General features: G+C 43.9%; 2 protein-coding genes across 2 annotated transcripts in view; one reads left to right on the forward strand and one right to left on the reverse strand.

Moving 5' to 3' along the window:
• Positions 1 to 314: 314 nt before the first annotated feature.
• Positions 315 to 3,618, reverse strand: LOC311146269 (zona pellucida sperm-binding protein 4-like; the record flags this gene model as incomplete). The annotated part of the gene is made up of 8 exons (XM_084182765.1): positions 315 to 397; positions 654 to 729; positions 976 to 1,123; positions 1,484 to 1,676; positions 1,946 to 2,103; positions 2,360 to 2,457; positions 2,873 to 3,060; positions 3,273 to 3,618. 8 exons carry the CDS (start codon positions 3,616 to 3,618, stop codon positions 315 to 317), a joined length of 1,290 nt encoding a protein of 429 aa, XP_084038891.1.
• Positions 3,619 to 4,428: 810 nt separating this feature from the next.
• LOC311146712 (chloride channel protein 2-like) overlaps positions 4,429 to 18,485 on the forward strand; it is a gene marked incomplete at its 5' end in the record, with an annotated part of 57,229 nt that continues 43,172 nt past the window's right edge. Inside the window, 3 exons of the mRNA XM_084183265.1 lie at positions 4,429 to 4,582; positions 17,592 to 17,723; positions 17,969 to 18,097. Coding sequence (XP_084039391.1) covers positions 4,429 to 4,582; positions 17,592 to 17,723; positions 17,969 to 18,097 — 415 coding nt within the window. The remainder of the gene's footprint in view (positions 4,583 to 17,591; positions 17,724 to 17,968; positions 18,098 to 18,485) is intronic.

The following is an 18,485-nucleotide window of genomic DNA, read 5'->3' on the forward strand; positions in this document are numbered from 1 at the left end:
GTCAAAATACCTGGTTGAAAGTCCAAGCCAGTGTGTTGCTTTAGTAACCTTCCACTGAGAGGGGGAGTCTTAAGAACCAAGCAGCCAGCCAAGGTTATTGAAAGGGTGCCAAAAACAGTATTCTTAGCGCAACAACCCTGCACCCAAAATGTTGATAGAGTTCTAGTAAAGGCACTAAGCTTTCAGACAAATACATTTTGAAGAATTTTATTAAACAAGCCAATGGATTACAAGTCACAATATGCGACAAGGTCAACAAGTGATGCATTCATCCCAAGCTGAAGTACTTCTCAGGCCTGGACAGGCGGAAGGAGTTATGGTCGGCTCAGAATGAGCTCCCCACTGGACACCACTGTAGTCTCTCCATCCACAGAAGTAACTGTAGCCACATCTCTCCCTAAAGGAGCAACAGAAGATCATGAGGCACACAAACCGGCTTGACGCCAAGGCCCTAAATCCCAACTTGAAAGTCACAAAATATCTTTAGCATTTACGTCAGTCGCCAAATAAAGGTTGAGCTATTGCGTGCTGGGGCCGGAGCCAAGGCATACACAGCCCTCTAGGACCAGGGTTGATGACAGCTTTACAAAATTAGGCTAGATGAACAGTACTTCAACCCTAACTGGAAGATTTAAAAAAAATATACATCTTACTTTGCCGGTTGCAGCTCTGTTGACAAGAGTGGGTCCTAGTAGGGTGGCACACCTCTGTACTACAGTGGATGTACACCTGGATAGAAAGCAAACTACGGTTAGCATGGTATCAACTACATTAGCCATTTAAACTGTAAGGTCATTTCAAACTGGTCTGAGGTCCGCAGCACTGCTTTCCAACATATTGACTGAGTCAGACTTGTTAAAGAGGAGCATGGACTCTGGCAAGTCAGTCAACCATCAGGGAGGGGAAAAACCCAGCAGTCCTGCAGACCATGAGACCCAGATTCGAGTACACCTGCTATAATAGAGTAAGGAGTACCCTGTCCTTCAGAGGGGCCAGAGTGTCGGCATCCACAAATGTGAACATCTTGACCACAAAGCGTTTGTAGTGGGTCGGGAACTCAAGGCCAGAGGAGCCATCCACAGGGATCACGTTGGTCAGGTATCGGTCATCCAGGTACGGACACCTGGAAAGAGTCATTGTTAGGAATAGGTTGGGACAATTGCAGAAGCAATCCCAAAATGCCCAGGTTTCAGAAATCCTGATTGGAAGATGCCAGTTAGTTTACAAGCTTCACGTGTAAGCACAGATTCAAAATTAAATTCAAACACATGAAGCAAAGGATCTTAGTCCATGTCGCTCTGCCATTGCTTGTCCATATATGTATACATTCCAGTCCTTACTATATATACACTGAAATAAATTGTTAGATATTACGGCACTGTCAGAGCTAGATGCACAAGAAAGTCACTACGCCCACAATAACATGTGACAAAATTTGATTTGAAATCAAGCAGCAAGGCAACCATCTTGGTTCTCTAGTTACCCATCAACCAGGAGGTCCCACTTGGGCAAGCTGAAGGGACTGGGGGTGGAGGTGGCCCAGCAGTACTCCAGATTCAGGACCAGGTTAGAATCTGTCCTCCCCAGGATGTGAACCCCTGCATACACTGGCTCCTTCAGGAGCTTTGCGACTGGGTAGTCTGCCTCACTGTAGTATGACCTGTAGGCTTCCACTTCTGTGGAGAAAGAGTAGAGTTCACACAAAACTGAAGTGTAGAACTTTCAAAACAGTGCTAGCCATAGAGAATGTTGGAACAAGCATTTGTTCCACCCAAGTAGTAACCCATCTGATGCAACTAAGTCTTAATTGAAAACTAGGATTCATAGAATCAGGTGTTAGTTCGCTTTTAATGAAAGCCTGCACCCACCCCCTTGTATGCCACAAAGCAACGTAGCATCACAGCAAGATTTGATTCTTCTAACACCAACCATTTCTCCAGCTTACCTTCCACACATCCCTTATTGTAACATTGTCCGCTGGCCAGTTGGAGCTCCACTCGGACAGGTCCAGGAGCAGCGACTGGAGCAGGTGGAGGAACAGCGTTCACCTCAACAACCAAAAACTCCACCGCAGTGTCAGAGTACTTGCACTGGAACTGCAGCCTAGAAGAATGAACATTTTGACACAAGTACTTTAGGCCAGTACTGAGTCTCCACATTGGGTAGGCTAGTACATTTAGGGTATTCTCACTCAAGCTGTGAATCAAGGAGACTAACAGAAAATGACTTTAGAAATATTTCAAGGCATGAAAATAAACATATCTGTAAGTAGTTAAATGGCCAGTTCAGTTAAGCCTTGAGTGGAATTGGCTGAAGGGAACTTTGTAGTTTTACACCACTTCATGGAGAGAAGACTCACTCAAAATGGCTGTCTCTGGTGATTGAGCCTCGAGGTCCAATCCCTACTTCATAGGAAGACATCATACTGTTCCCATAGACCACATAGCCACTTTCCTCCTGCAAGGGACAACACAGCATTCAGCATAAGCCAATGGTATATAACAGGCTTTAAATTAATGCAGGGCCCAGTTTTATCTATCAGATAGTATTAAATGCATAGAACAGAAAAAATTGACTTGAATGGGACAACCTTCATATTTAGTCTATGCATTTCATCCTAAAATCTAGACATTTTCCAGAACTGGGCCCTGGTGTTAATTGGGGACTAATTCAGAGGAAGAAAATTACATCAAGCACACCAGGTGAGAGGACTCAATCAATTAACTACCAGGCAGAATAGAACCCCAGCAGTGTTGACCTCAAGCCCTAAATATGAACCCACTGGAAGCAATTGATTGGATTCATAAAGCACTTTCCTAGATGCTCAATAGATTTACATTGCATGGCACATTAAGAGAAAGTATCTACCCACCATCAGAGTGGTGCCACAGGCAGTGACAGGAAACTGGTATATGGCAAAGGCTTTCGTGGTGCCAACAGGCTTACAGGGGGCATCTTGTGGTCCTAGCAGACTGATTGAGTCAAGGTCCAGGTTGGGCAGAGTGGCATCCCTGGCCACCACCACAACAAACTGACCATCTCTGGTACACTGCACAGTCACTTGGGAAGGAGTGGGCACAGAGGAGATTAATTATAGCTCATGCGCCATTCTGGAAAGGTATGGCATGATAGTGCCAACATTTAATTCACTACCTTTATGTTGACACTAATATAACTCTAAATAGTCATCTTACAAGATAGGCAGGGACAAGCGCAAAGAATTAAGCAAATTGTAAAATTAACTTAAGGGAGAGCCAAAACAGTTGACACACCTGCTTTCCCATAGTAGCACCGCCGCCCATCAAAGCAGCAGTTGATCACCTCACATTTAGCAAGAGTAAGATCCGGGGCTCCACAAGTAATCCGCTCTTCCTCCTTTACTTGGCATTTCTCAATAGGAGTTGTGGCTACTGGTCCCTGGGTAACCTGCTGAGGCAGCCACTGGGGCTGCGGTTTCAGCTTCTTGGCCTGCTGGTCATAAGTTACTGGCCTCGATTGTCTCACCTTCTGAACTACTTGAGCCTGGGGCTTCTGTTGTAGCATTCCCCAAGTATGTGCACTAGTGTAGCACACAAACACAGCCAGCAACACAACTACACACCTCCCTGATGACACCATAGTTCAACACAATTGTATCCACAGTACTTGCTGAGCGCTCGCTGAGGCTTTTATACCTAATTGGGCGCTTTTGTTTGGCAGGAGCCCCGCCCCTCCTCGTTAAGAGTCGAGCTGTCACCATCCCTGGGTAGTTAATCAGGCAGGGCCTGGCAGGTGCAGCTCATTGATGGCTCGTTTGGCTCAACGGAGCGATCGTCACCTAGGGATTGTTTCTATCGAATGGAACCATTTGAATACTTTGAAATTGATTAATGGTATACTCCTCCTCTTTGAATCCATCTCAGTAGTCTAAAGTTGCTTCCTATTCTTGTCCCCTCTCTTTCATAAAAAAATAAAGAATCAACACCTTTTAGATATTCCTTTAGACCACATGTGTCAAACTCATTCCATGGTGGACCAAATGTCTGCAGGTTTTCGCTCCTCCCTTGTACTTGATTGATGAATTACCCTCACTGATTAGTAACGGGCTCCCCTCACCTGGTTGTCTAGGTCTTAATTGAAAGGAAAAAATTAAAACCCGCAGACACTCGGCCGTCCGTGGAATGAGTTTGACACCTCTGCTTTTTTTATACTATTGAAATGTAGCTGCTATTTCTCCTTCCTTCCCCTTCCATCTCTCCCTCTCTAATTTTCTCTTGACCTCCCCCTCTTCTCCCCCCTCTATCCTTCTCTCTTCCATGGATTAATGGATTATATTAAACAGAACTCAGGAGCTGGTTGTGTATGATGAGGGTCACTTTGAATACTTGAAAATGAGCTAATATTCTGTCTCCCTCCCCACCTCTCCATCCCCCCTTCCGTCTTATTCAGATGTATGGGCGTTACACACAGGAGCTCGGTGTGTACGCCAAGGAGGAGGCGGCTCGCCTGCGTGATGGCGGGGGGCTGCGGAGATCCACCAGCGTTCGCAACAGGTCGGCAGAGCTGCTGGAGTATGAGAAAGACCCCTGCGCCAAGTGTCATGGTGAGTGACCGACTGACCTCAACATGACCACTCATATTTACTAACCTGTCTAATGAGCTCGACATGACCACTCATATTTACTGACGTGTAATGACCTCAATATGACCACTCATATTTACTGACGTGTAACGACCTCAATATGACCACTCATATTTACTGACGTGTAATGACCTCAATATAACCACTCATATTTACTGACGTGTAATGATCTCAATATGACTACTCATATTTACTGACGTGTAATGACCTCAATATGACCACTCATATTTACTGACCTGTGTAACGACCTCAATATGACCACTCATATTTACTGACGTGTAATGACCTCAATATGACCACTCATATTTACTGACGTGTAATGACCTCAATATGACCACTCATATTTACTGACGTGTGTAATGACCTCAATATGACCACTCATATTTACTGACCTGTGTAATGACCTCAATATGACCACTCATATTTACTGACGTGTAATGACCTCAATATGACTACTCATATTTACTGACCTGTGTAATGAGTGAGTGATCACAGTGATCCAATGACCTCTCCTATGAGTGCACCACAACCGCTGAACTGACAGCGTCGACCTACGCTGAGTGTACAAAACATTAAGGACACCGGCTCTTTCCATGACATAGACTGACCAGGTGAATCCAGGTGAAAGCTATGATCCCTTATTGATGTCCACTTCAATCAGTGTAGATGAAGGGGAGGAGACAGGTTAAATAAGGATTTGTATGCTTTGAGACAATTGAGAAATTGATTGTTTATGTGTGCCATTCATAGGGTGAATGGGAAAGACACAATATTTAAGTGCCTTTGACTGGGGTATGGTAGTAGGTGCCAGGCGCACCGGTTTGTGTCAAGAACTGCAACGCTGCTGGGTTTTTCACGCACAACAGTTTCCCATGTGTATCAAGAATGGTCCACCACCCAAAGGACATCCAGCCAACTTGACACAACTCTGGGAAGCATTGGAGTCAATATCAGCCAGCATCCCTGTGGAACTCTTTCGACACCTTGTAGAGTCCATGCCCCGACGAATTGAAGCTGTTCTGAGGGCAGAAGAGGCAGGTGCAACACAATATTAGGAAGGTGTCCTTAATGTTTTGTACACTCAGTGTATGTTGCACTTAACCACCACACTGACCATAACCTGACCTGACCTAACCTGACCATAACCTTACCCTGACCTAACCTGACCCTAACCTGACCGCTCTACTGTATTGAACACAGAACACATTCTTATATTAGTAGTGCACCCTATCAGCCTCTAGTGTGATAGATGGGTAAAGTTGGAGTTTATGAATATGATACAGTATAATCCTGTGCTGTGATGTCGAGGGTGACAACACTGCGCCTCTGTCAATGTCAGAACAGCCCCCTCTGCTGGTGATTAATGGTAATTTAGTGCAGGACCGAGTTTGGGAAACCTTGACTTAGTTTGTGGATGTGTTATGGTGATGGCTGCTGTTGTGCATGTCAATAGGTCCTCTGTCTCTATGGGAGATTCTTAATTGGTTTGCTCAACTCCGCCATCCTCTTCTCGCCTCCTTTTGAAAAAGGTCAAAGGTAACCGAGGACAGGAGGGGAGTAGAGGAAATGTGGAAACAAATGTGTTTGTATGAAATGAGACTGTCCTTCTTCACTCGCGCATCATTATGCAAATGACGTTTACAGGGGTGGAATCCTATTAAATGTTTAAAGTAGTGAAAATACATTTAGCCAGTTGTGTAAGCCTTTTTATAGATTCAAGAATAAGTGTCCCGTGTGGCTCAGTAGGTAGAGCATGGCGCTTGCAATACCAGGGTTGTGGGTTTGATTCCCATGGGGGACAAGTATGAAAGTGTATTCAGTTTCTCTGGATAAGACTGTGTAATAAGTAGCATATAGTTTTTAAATACATGCTTTTCTCCTCTGAGTTAACAACAGCTGATTTGGGGGGGGGGTTATTGAGGAGGCGAGGACACTTCTCCAGAGAGAGAGAGAGAGAGCCCAAGGAGGCTAAAATAACAACGGGTGAAAGTTCACAGTGCGATATATATAAAACTATATCGCACTGTGAGCCCAGCCATCCTCCCACCTACACCACAATACCTCATAGGAGTAGGATGAGTGTGTGCCTTTGTTCTGTATACGTGGGTGTGTGTAGGAGTGTTCTACTCCAAATCCAGAGGGTTTTAGAGCCCAGCCTACACACTCTGTCAAAAGGCTGAGTGGCTCATCGTGACGGTTAGCTTTAGAGAGTGAGAGCGGGTTAGCTTGGAGGGAGAACTCGCTAACATGCTAGGCTAACGTGTAATTCAGTGTGACTGACTCCTCTCACTCACCACCATCGGCCATCTACTGTGTATTTATTTTCCCATTTGTACTTTAACTATTTGCACATTGCTACAACACTGTATATACAGTTGAAGTTGGAAATTTACATACACTTAGGTTGGAGTCATTAAAACGTGTTTTTCAACCACTCCACACATTTCTTGTTAACAAACTATAGTTTTGGCATGTCGGTTAGGACATCTACAGTGGGGAAAAAAAGTATTTAGTCAGCCACCAATTGTGCAAGTTCTCCCACTTAAAAAGATGAGAGAGGCCTGTAATTTTCATCATAGGTACACGTCAACTATGACAGACAAAAGAAAATCCAGAAAATCACATTGTAGGATTTTTTATGAATTTATTTGCAAATTATGGTGGAAAATAAGTATTTGGTCAATATCAAAAGTTTCTCAATACTTTGTTATATACCCTTTGTTGGCAATGACACAGGTCAAACGTTTTCTGTAAGTCTTCACAAGGTTTTCACACACTGTTGCTGGTATTTTGGCCCATTCCTCCATGCAGATCTCCTCTAGAGCAGTGATGTTTTGGGGCTGTCGCTGGGCAACACGGACTTTCAACTCCCTCCAAAGATTTTCTATGGGGTTGAGATCTGGAGACTGGCTAGGCCACTCCAGGACCTTGAAATGCTTCTTACGAAGCCACTCCTTCGTTGCCCGGGCGGTGTGTTTGGGATCATTGTCATGCTGAAAGACCCAGCCACGTTTCATCTTCAATGCCCTTGCTGATGGAAGGAGGTTTTAACTCAAAATCTCACGATACATGGCCCCATTCATTCTTTCCTTTACACGGATCAGTCGTCCTGGTCCCTTTGCAGAAAAACAGCCCCAAAGCATGATGTTTCCACCCCCATGCTTCACAGTAGGTATGGTGTTCTTTGGATGCAACTCAGCATTCTTTGTCCTCCAAACACGACGAGTTGAGTTTTTACCAAAAAGTTCTATTTTGGTTTCATCTGACCATATGACATTCTCCCAATCCTCTTCTGGATCATCCAAATGCACTCTAGCAAACTTTAGACGGGCCTGGACATGTACTGGCTTAAGCAGGGGGACACGTCTTGCACTGCAGGATTTGAGTCCCTGGCAGCGTAGTGTGTTACTGATGGTAGGCTTTGTTACTTTGGTCCCAGCTCTCTGCAGGTCATTCACTAGGTCCCCCCGTGTGGTTCTGGGATTTTTGCTCACCGTTCTTGTGATCATTTTGACCCCACGGGGTGAGATCTTGCGTGGAGCCCCAGATCGAGGGAGATTATCAGTGGTCTTGTATGACTTCCATTTCCTAATAATTGCTCCCACAGTTGATTTCTTCAAACCAAGCTGCTTACCTATTGCAGATTCAGTCTTCCCAGCCTGGTGCAGGTCTACAATTTTGTTTCTGGTGTCCTTTGACAGCTCTTTGGTCTTGGCCATAGTGGAGTTTGGAGTGTGACTGTTTGAGGTTGTGGACAGGTGTCTTTTATACTGATAACAAGTTCAAACAGGTGCTATTAATACAGATAATGAGTGGAGGACAGAGGAGCCTATTAAAGAAGAAGTTACAGGTCTGTGAGAGCCAGAAATCTTGCTTGTTTGTAGGTGACCAAATACTTATTTTCCACCATAATTTGCAAATCAATTCATAAAAAATCCTACAATGTGATTTTCTGGATTTTTTTTCTTCTCAATTTGTCTGTCATAGTTGACGTGTACCTATGATGAAAATTACAGGCCTCTCTCATCTTTTTAAGTGGGAGAACTTGCACAATTGGTGGCTGACTAAATACTTTTTTCCCCCACTGTACTTTGTGCATGACACAAGTAATTTTTCAAACAATTATTTACAGACAGATGAATTCACTTATAATTCACTGTATCACTATTCCAGTGGGTCCGGAGTTTACATACACTAAGTTGACTGTGCCTTTAAACAGCTTGGAAAATTCCAGAAAATGATGTAATGGCTTTAGAAGCTTCTGATAGGCTAATTGACATAATTTGAGTCAATTGGAGGTGTACTTGTGGATGTATTTCAAGGCCTACCTTCAAACTCAGTGCCTCTGCTTGACATCATGGGAAAATCAAAAGAAATCAGCCAAGACCTCAGAAAACAATTGTTGACCTCCACAAGTCTGCTTCATCCTTGGGAGCAATTTCCAAACGCCTGAAGGTACCACGTTCATCTGTACAAACAATAGTACTCAAGTATAAACACCATGGGACCACGCAGCCGTCATACCGCTCAGGAAGGAGATGCGTTCTGTCTCCTAGAGATGAACGTACTTTGGTGCGAAAAGTGCAAATCAATCCCAGAACAACATCAAAGGACCTTGTGAAGATGCTGGAGGAAACGGGTATAAAAGTATCTATATCCACAGTAAAACGAGTCCTATATCAACATAACCTGAAAGGCCGCTCAGCAAGGAAGAAGCCACTTCTCCAAAACCGGCATAAAAAAGCCAGACTACGGTTTGCAACTGCACATGGAGACAAAGATTGTACTTTTTGGAGAAATGTCCTCTGGTTTGATTAAACAAAAGTAGAACTGTTTTACCATAATGACCATCATTATGTTTGGAGGAAAATGGGGGCGCTTGCAAGCCGAAGAACAACATCCCAACCATGAAGTACAGGGGTGGTAGCATCATGCTGTGGGGTTGCTTTGCTGCAGGAGGGACTGGTGCACTTCACAAAATAGATGGCATCATGAGGTAGGAAAATTATGTGGATATATTGAAGCGACATCAGTCAGGAAGTTAAAGCTTGGTCGCAAATGGGTCTTCCAAATGGACAATGACCCCAAGCATACTTCCAAAGTTGTGGCAAAATGGCTTAAGGACAACAAAGTCAAGGTTTTGGAGTGGCCATCACAAAGCTCTGACCTCAATCCTATAGAACATTTGTGGGCAGAACTAAAAAAGCGTGTGCGAGCAGGGAGGCCTACAAACCTGACTCAGTTACACCACCTCTGTCAGGAGGAATGGGCCAAAATTCACCCAACTTATTGTGGGAAGCTTGTGGAAGGCTACCCTGAATGTTTGACCCAAGTTAAACAATTTAAAGGCAATGCTACCAAGTACTAATTGAGTGTATGTAAACTTCTGACCCACTGGGAATGTGATGAAAGAAATAAAAGCTGAAATAAATCATTCTCTCTACTATTATTCTGGAATTTCACATTCTTAAAATAAAGTGGTGATCCTAACTGACCTAAGACAGGGCTTTTTTACTAGGATTAAATGTCAGGAATTGTGAAAAACTGAGTTTAAATGTATTTGGCTAAGGTGTATGTAAACTTCCGACTTCAACTGTAGTACAATGAGCTTAAACTGAGTGTACAAAACATTAAGAACACCTTCCTAATATTGAGTTGCACCAGTGGAGGCTGTTGAGGGAAGGACGGCTCATAATAATGTCTGGAACAGAGCAAATGGAAACCATGTGTTTTCTGTATTTGCTACCATTCAACTAATTCCGCTCCAGCCATTACCACGAGCCTGTCCTCCCCAATTAAGTTGCCACCAACCTACTGTGAGTTGTCTCAAGGCTTAAAAATCCTTCTTTAACCTGTCTCCTCCCCTTCGTCTACACTGATTGAAGTGGATTTAACAAGTGACATCAATAAGGGATCATAGCTTTCACCTGGATTCACCTGGTCAGTCTGTCATGGAAAGCGAAAGTGTTCCTAATGTTTTGTATTCTCAGTGAATGTGTAGGCTTACTGCTTTTTGTGTGATGATCTATGTGCATTTCAAATTAACTTCCATAGACTGTGTTTACTGTTTATATACAGTATATACCAGAAAAAACATTTGTACAAACTGGAGTTGTGTGGTAAAGACTTGAACCCAGATAACAGGTTGTGATTTCCAAAACGTTTCCAGTAAGTTAGGGGATATCGCTCCTCCAATCTCTATTCATCCTGTTCGAAGTGTTCTTCAAGACTTTATTTGAGATGAGGCAGTGCTTTGTCATAAAATAGGCTTTTCCCATTTTGCGCACTACTTGCTAGTGACTGTTCTGCTGAGGGACTTTACACTCACATTTGTTTTGATATCTTTGGCCTACATGTAATTATATAATTTACAGTATGTTTGTACGATTCATATTCCGAAATACAGAATGAGCAATTCATTACGCAGTGATAAAAATGTGTATCTGGCAGACTGTCTGTGTTTTGGCTTTTGGGTTGAAAAGAAGACTGGAGACTGTCACGCTACTGTGGCTGCGGATATAAGGAGGGGCCAAGTTGCCCATGGAAGCACTGGGCAGAGGGCCACCCACCACATGCCAAACTAGTGTGTGTGTGTGTTCATGTGTGCATGCATGTATGTGTGTGCGTGTGTACAGTATGCCTGTGTGTGTGACCATCTGCGTGCGTGCTTGTGTGTGTGTATGTGCGTGTGCATTCCCATGCGCAGGTGTGGGCGAGGTGCCATTCAGCAGGTGGGTCATCTGGCCTTGTCATGCTGGCACGAACACAGTTGTGCTCCACTACTGCCCCCTGGGGGGACCTCAATGTCCCTGTGTAACCTTTCCTCTCAACCCCATCACTGTCTGTCTATCAGCTGCTCTCTCCGTCTCTACGCCTGTCTGTCTCTCTTGCTCCACTCCACTGTCAACTGCAGTTTTGACTGTCTTGATTTATTGTTTCTTTCTCTCTTCTCTATCTATTTCCTTTCCCACCTCTCCCTCTATCTTCCTATCTGACATGTCCATCTCTCTCTCCCTCCCTACATCAATCTTTCTCTCTCTATCTCACTCCAAGATAAGAAATGTTTGAATTTCAAATCAGGAGTATGTCTATCTAAGGAAAAAATAACATGTACACTACCGGTCAAATGTTTTAGAACACCTACTCATTCAAGGGTTTTTCTTTATTTTTACTATTTCCTACATTGTAGAATAATAGTGAAGACATCAAAACTATGAAATAACACATATGGAATCATGCAGTAACCAAAAAAGTGTTAAACAAATCAAAATACACTGCTCAAAAAAATAAAGGGAACACTAAAATAACACATCCTAGATCTGAATGAATGAAATAATCTTATTAAATACTTTTTTCTTTACATAGTTGAATGTGCTGACAACAAAATCACACAAAAATTATCAATGGAAATCAAATTTATCAACCCATGGAGGTCTGGATTTGGAGTCACACTCAAAATTAAAGTGGAAAACCACACTACAGGCTGATCCAACTTTGATGTAATGTCCTTAAAACAAGTAGTCAAAATGAGGCTCAGTAGTGTGTGTGGCCTCCACTTGCCTGTATGACCTCCCTACAATGTCTGGTCATGCTCCTGATGAGGTGGCGGATGGTCTCCTGAGGGATCTCCTCCCAGACCTGGACTAAAGCATCCGCCAACTCCTGGACAGTCTGTGGTGCAACTTGGCGTTGGTGGATGGAGCGAGACATGATGTCCCAGATGTGCTCAATTGGATTCAGGTCTGGGGAACGGGCGGGCCAGTCCATAGCATCAATGCCTTCCTCTTGCAGGAACTGCTGACACACTCCAGCCACATGAGGTCTAGCATTGTCTTGCATTAGGAGGAACCCAGGGCCAACCGCACCAGCATATGGTCTCACAAGGGGTCTGAGGATCTCATCTCGGTACCTAATGGCAGTCAGGCTACCTCTGGCGAGCACATGGTGGGCTGTGCGGCCCCCCAAAGAAATGCCACCCCACACCATGACTGACCCACCGCCAAACCGGTCATGCTGGAGGATGTTGCAGGCAGCAGAACGTTCTCTACGGCGTCTCCAGACTCTGTCACGTCTGTCACATGTGCTCAGTGTGAACCTGCTTTAATCTGTGAAGAGCACAGGGCGCCAGTGGCGAATTTGCCAATCTTGGTGTTCTCTGCCAAACGTCCTGCACGGTGTTGGGCTGTAAGCACAACCCCCACCTGTGGACGTCGAGCCCTCATACCACCCTCATGGAGTCTGTTTCTGACCGTTTGAGCAGACACATGCACATTTGTGGCCTGCTGGAGGTCATTTTGCAGGGCTCTGGCAGTGCTCCTCCTGCTCCTCCTTGCACAAAGGAGGAGGTAGCGGTCCTGCTGCTGGGTTGTTGCCCTCCTACGGCCTCCTCCACGTCTCCTGATGTACTGGCCTGTCTCCTGGTAGCGCCTCCATGCTCTGGACACTACGCTGACAGACACAGCAAACCTTCTTGCCACAGCTCGCATTGATGTGCCATCCTGGATGAGCTGCACTACCTGAGCCACTTGTGTGGGTTGTAGACTCTGTCTCATGCTACCACTAGAGTGAAAGCACCGCCAGCATTCAAAAGTGACCAAAACATCAGCCAGGAAGCATAGGAACTGAGAAGTGGTCTGTGGTCACCACCTGCAGAACCACTCCTTTATTGGGGGTGTCTTGCTAATTGCCTATAATTTCCACATGTTGTCTATTCCATTTGCACAACAGCATGTGACATTTATTGTCAATCAGTGTTGCTTCCTAAGTGGACAGTTTGATTTCACAGAAGTGTGATTGACTTGGAGTTACATTGTGTTGTTTAAGTGTTCCCTTAATTTTTTTGAGCAGTGTATATTTTCAAATAGCAACCCTTTGCCTTTGTGACAGCTTTGCACACTCTTGGCATTCTCTCAACCAGCTTCACCTGGAATGCTTTTCCAACAGTCTTGAAGGAGTTCCCACATATTCTGAGCACTTGTTGGCTGCTTTTCCTTCACTCTGGGATGGCGTATCACTGCAGAATGCTGTGGTAGCCATGCTGGTTAAGTGTGCCTTGAATTCTAAATAAATCATAGACAGTGTCACCAGCAAAGCACCCCCACACCATAACACCTCCTCCTTCATGCTTTACGATGGGAAATACACATGCGGAAATCATCCTTTCAACCACACCACATCTCACAAAGACACGGCGGTTGGAAACAAAAATCTCAAATTTGGACTCCAGACCAAGTCCAATGTCCATTGCTCGTGTTTCTTGGCCCAAGCAAGTCCCTTCTTATTATTGGTGTCCTTTAGAAGTGGTTTCTTTGCAGCAATTCAACCATGAAGGTTTGATTCACGCAGTCTCCTCTGAACAGTTGATGTTGAGATGTGTCTGTTACTAGAACTCTGTGAAGCATTTATTTGGGCTTCAATTTCTGAGACTGGTAACTCTAATGAACCTATCCTGTGCAGCAGAGGTAACTCTGGGTCTTCCATTCCTGTGGCGGTCCTCTTGAGAGCCAGTTTCATCACAGCGCATGATTGTTTTTGTGACTGCACTTGAAGAAACTTGACTGACCTTCATGTCTTAAAGTAATGATGGACTGTCGTTTCTCTTTGCTTATTTGAGCTGTTCTTGCCATAATATGGACTTGGTCTTATACCAAATAGGGCTTTCTTCTGTATACCCCCCTACCTTGTCACAACACAACTGATTGACTCAAACGCATTCAGAAGGAAAGAAATTCCACAAATTAACTTTTAAGAAGGCAAACCTGTTAATTGAAATTCATTCCAGGTGACGACCTCATGAAGCTGGTTGAGAGAATGCCAAGAGTGTGCAAAGCTGTCATCAAGGCAAACGGTGGCTATTTGAAGAATCTAAAATATATTTTGATTTGTTTAACACTTTTTTGATATTCACTATTATTCTACAATTTAGAAAATAGTACAAATAAAGAAAAAACCTTGAATGAGTAGGTGTTCTAAAACTTTTGACCGGTAGTGTATATCTCTGTGGCAGTGAAGGGACATTGGTTGAATACAGAAAATGTACAGCAACTGTGTCAGTAGAAGCAATTGCTTTTTGTTTAGTAATTATTATTATAATTTTTATTTTTTGGGGGTGGAGGGTAGATCAGCTTTAATATTGCAGATAGAGTGTAGGTTCTAAAAATGGAATTGTTTTGCATAATTTCTAACCCCCCTTATTTATTTATTTATTTAATAAAAAAATGTATCTATACTTTTCCCCCCTATCCTACCACCCCTACCCTAATTGGAGTAAACTAATGGACAACAATACAGTTCCTTGCAAAAGTATTCATCCCCCTTGGCGTTTTTCCTATTTTGTTGCATTACAACCTGTAATTTAAATTGATTTTTATTTGGATTTCATGTAATGGACATACACAAAACAGTCCAAATTGGTGAAGTTCCACCTGTGTGCAATCGAAGTGTCACATGATCTGTCACATAATTTCAGTATATATACACCTGTTCTGAAAGGCCCCAGAGTCTGCAACACCACTAAGCAAGGGGCACCACCAAGCAAGCGGCACCATGAAGACTAAGGAGCTTTCCAAACAAGTCAGGGACAAAGTTGTGGAGAAGTACAGATCAGGGTTGGGTTATAAAAAATGATCAGAAACTTTGAACATCCCACAGAGCACCATTTAAATCCATTGTAAATTTTTTTTTAAAGAATATGGCACCACAACAAACCTGCCAAGAGAGGGCCGCCCACCAAAACTCACGGCCCAGGCAAGGAGGGCATTAATCAGAGAGGCAACAAAGAGACCAAAGATAACCCTGAAGGAGCTGCAAAGCTCCACAGCGGAGATTGGAGTATCTGTCCATAGGACCACTTTAAGCCGTACACTCCACAGAGCTGGGCTTTACGGAAGAGTGGCCAGAAAAAAGCCATTGCTTAAAGAAAAAAATAAGCAAACATGTTTGGTGTTTGCCAAAAGGCATGTGGGAGACTCCCCAAGCATATGGAACAAGGTACTCTGGTCAGATGAGACTAAAATTGAGCTTTTTGGCCATCAAGAAAAACGCTATGTCTGGCGCAAACCCAACACCTCTCATCACCCCGAGAACACCATCCCCACAGTGAAGCATGGTGGTGGCAGCACCATGCTGTGGGGATGTTTTTCATCGGCAGGGACTGGGAAACTGGTCAGAATTGAAGGAATGATGGCTGGCGCTAAATACAGGGAATTCTTGAGGGAAACCTGTTTCAGTCTTCCAGAGATTTGAGACTGGGACAGAGGTTCACCTTCCAGCAGGATGATGACCCTAAGCATACTGCTAAAGCAACACTCGAGTGGTTTAAGGGGAAACATTTAAATGTCTTGGAATGGCCTAGTCAAGGCCCAGACTTCAATCCAATTGAGAATCTGTGGTATGACTTAAAGATTGCTGTACACCAGCGGAACCCATCCAACTTGAAGGAGCTGGAGCAGTTTTGCCTTGAAGAATGGGCAAAAATCCCAGTGGCTAGATCTGCCAAGCTCATAGAGACATACCCCAAGAGACTTGCAGCTGTAATTGCTGCAAAAGGTGGCTCTACAAAGTATTAACTTTGGGGGGTTATGTACGCTCAAGTTTTTTGTCTTATGTCTTGTTTGTTTCACAATAACAAATATTTTGCATCTTCAAAATGGTAGGCATGTTGTGTAAATTAAATGATACAAACCCCCCCAAAAATCCATTTTAATTCCAGGTTGTAAGGCAACAAAATAGGAAAAATGCCAAGGGGGGTAAATACCTTCGCAATCCACTGTAAGTCCCCAATCAATACTTTAAATTGCATGAATGGCACGAGAACATCAAGATTAATTGTATTTCAAATTTTGTTCCACCAATACGGTGCATTAAAACTAAAAGCAGATTTACCTAGCTCGTTGGAGACCCTAGGAACCTCGAGTTAACCAATCCTGTGACCGGGTTAGGCAACTCAGGTGTCTATACTTCAACACAAAGTTGGATAATATGGACGTTTACGAAGTAGGGTCTTGTAAACAATAAGGGAATAATGTAGAGCTCTATGGGTCTTTAGTGATGTCTAGCCAACCTTTTGATACAGAATGCAGTGATGAGTATCAAAACTGTCACATGTAACAAAATGAAGGGCACTATGGTAGATGGCATCCCAAGGTTTAAGAGTAGTAGCAGCTGCACTTTCATAAATATCACCATATTCAAGAACAGATAAACAGGTTGACTGAATAATCTGCTTCCTACTGCTTAGAGAATGGCATAATCTGTTTCTGTAGTGCACTACTTTTGACCAGGGCCCGTTGTGCACTATATAGGGAATAGGGTGCCATTTGGGACATAGCCTTTGAGAGGCTATTGGCTGATACTGTATGTCTGTGTAGTAAGACAAAGACAGACATATAGAGCACCCAAGAGAATCATGAAAGAAACAATGTTAGGTCAGCTAAAAGAGGCTTAATTGGACCCAATTTATTCTCATTTTTCTGTGAACTGGCAAAGTCTGGAATTCCACCGGTTCAGTATCTAGAGCATTCATATACTGTGTCCCTCAAGACACTCAGTGTTCTCCTCAATGTTTGATTGTGTCCTAAGGGACATCCAGTTCCTCCTATTTCCGTCCACCTTTCCTCCCTCTCTCAATACATCCCTATTATCTCTCCATCACTCGCTTCCTGTGTCTCTCTTTCCACCGATCTCTAAGTCCACTCATTCCCTTATTCATTCATTCAGCTCAACAAGTTGTAATGCATTTCTGTCCGTCTCTCCATCCCACTGGCTTTTCACACAGTGTTCCTTCTGTCTCCATTTCTCATCACTCCATATCTGTCTTTTTTTTACGTGCTCTCTCTCTCTCTCTCTCTGTCTTGTTACACTGACTATTTCTCTCTTATTTTATGCTGTTGTCTTTTTAATCTTCCTCTCTCCTCTCTCCTCTCTCCCACCCCCTCTCCTCTCTCTCCCTCTCCTCTCTTTCTCTCTCCAGTGTGTAAGTCTCGCTGTCAGAAGTTCCTGATCTCTCGTGTGGGTGAGGACTGGATCTTTCTCATCCTCCTGGGTCTGGTCATGGCCCTGGTCAGCTGGGTGATGGACTACGCTATAGCCTTCTGTCAACAAGGTGAGAGGGAGGAAGGGAAGGAGAGTGAGGGAGAGATATTCCTGGGTCTACTCATGACCCTGGTAATGGTGGTCAGCTGGGTAATGGACTACACCATAGGGGAGGGAGGGAGGGAGGGATATTCCTAGCTCCACTAGTGTAAAAAGTTCTGGAATGTGCCCTTTAATAGGTTTTGTTTGTGTGTGTGTGTGTGTGTGTGTGTGTGTGTGTGTGTGTGTGTGTGTGTGTGTGTGTCTGCACTGTAGCTCAGAAGTGGATGTACGGGGGACTGGACAGTAACATGCTCCTTCAGTACCTAGCCTGGGTCACCTACCCTGTGGTGCTCATCACTTTCTCAGCAGGGTTCACACAGATACTTGCCCCGCAGGCTGTGGGTAAGATACTCACACACACACGCACACACACTCTCATTCAATTTAATCTTACACCTACATTTATTCCTAATCATGCACACTCTCACTCTCATATATTTAAATAGCTCATTTGCATACAGAATAAAACACTGTGCATGATTATTTAAAGGTCACAGATGTATGGAGTGGACTCAGTCCACATGGGTAGTTGACAGAAGTTTTACAACTTCAGGACATCCTTGACTATATCCTTGAAACCACTAGTACTGACTGCCTTGAATTCATACATAATCTTGAAGTTGACCAATGAATATACATTTTACCACACTCTACGTCCTCCCCCTCCTCCTCTCCCACCTCCCTCCCTCTCCTCTCCTCCACCCCCCTCTCTCATCTCCTCCTCTTCCTC

Source organism: Coregonus lavaretus (genome assembly GCF_964263955.1).
Source record: "Coregonus lavaretus genome assembly, chromosome: 19".
Lineage (NCBI taxonomy): Eukaryota > Metazoa > Chordata > Actinopteri > Salmoniformes > Salmonidae > Coregonus > Coregonus lavaretus.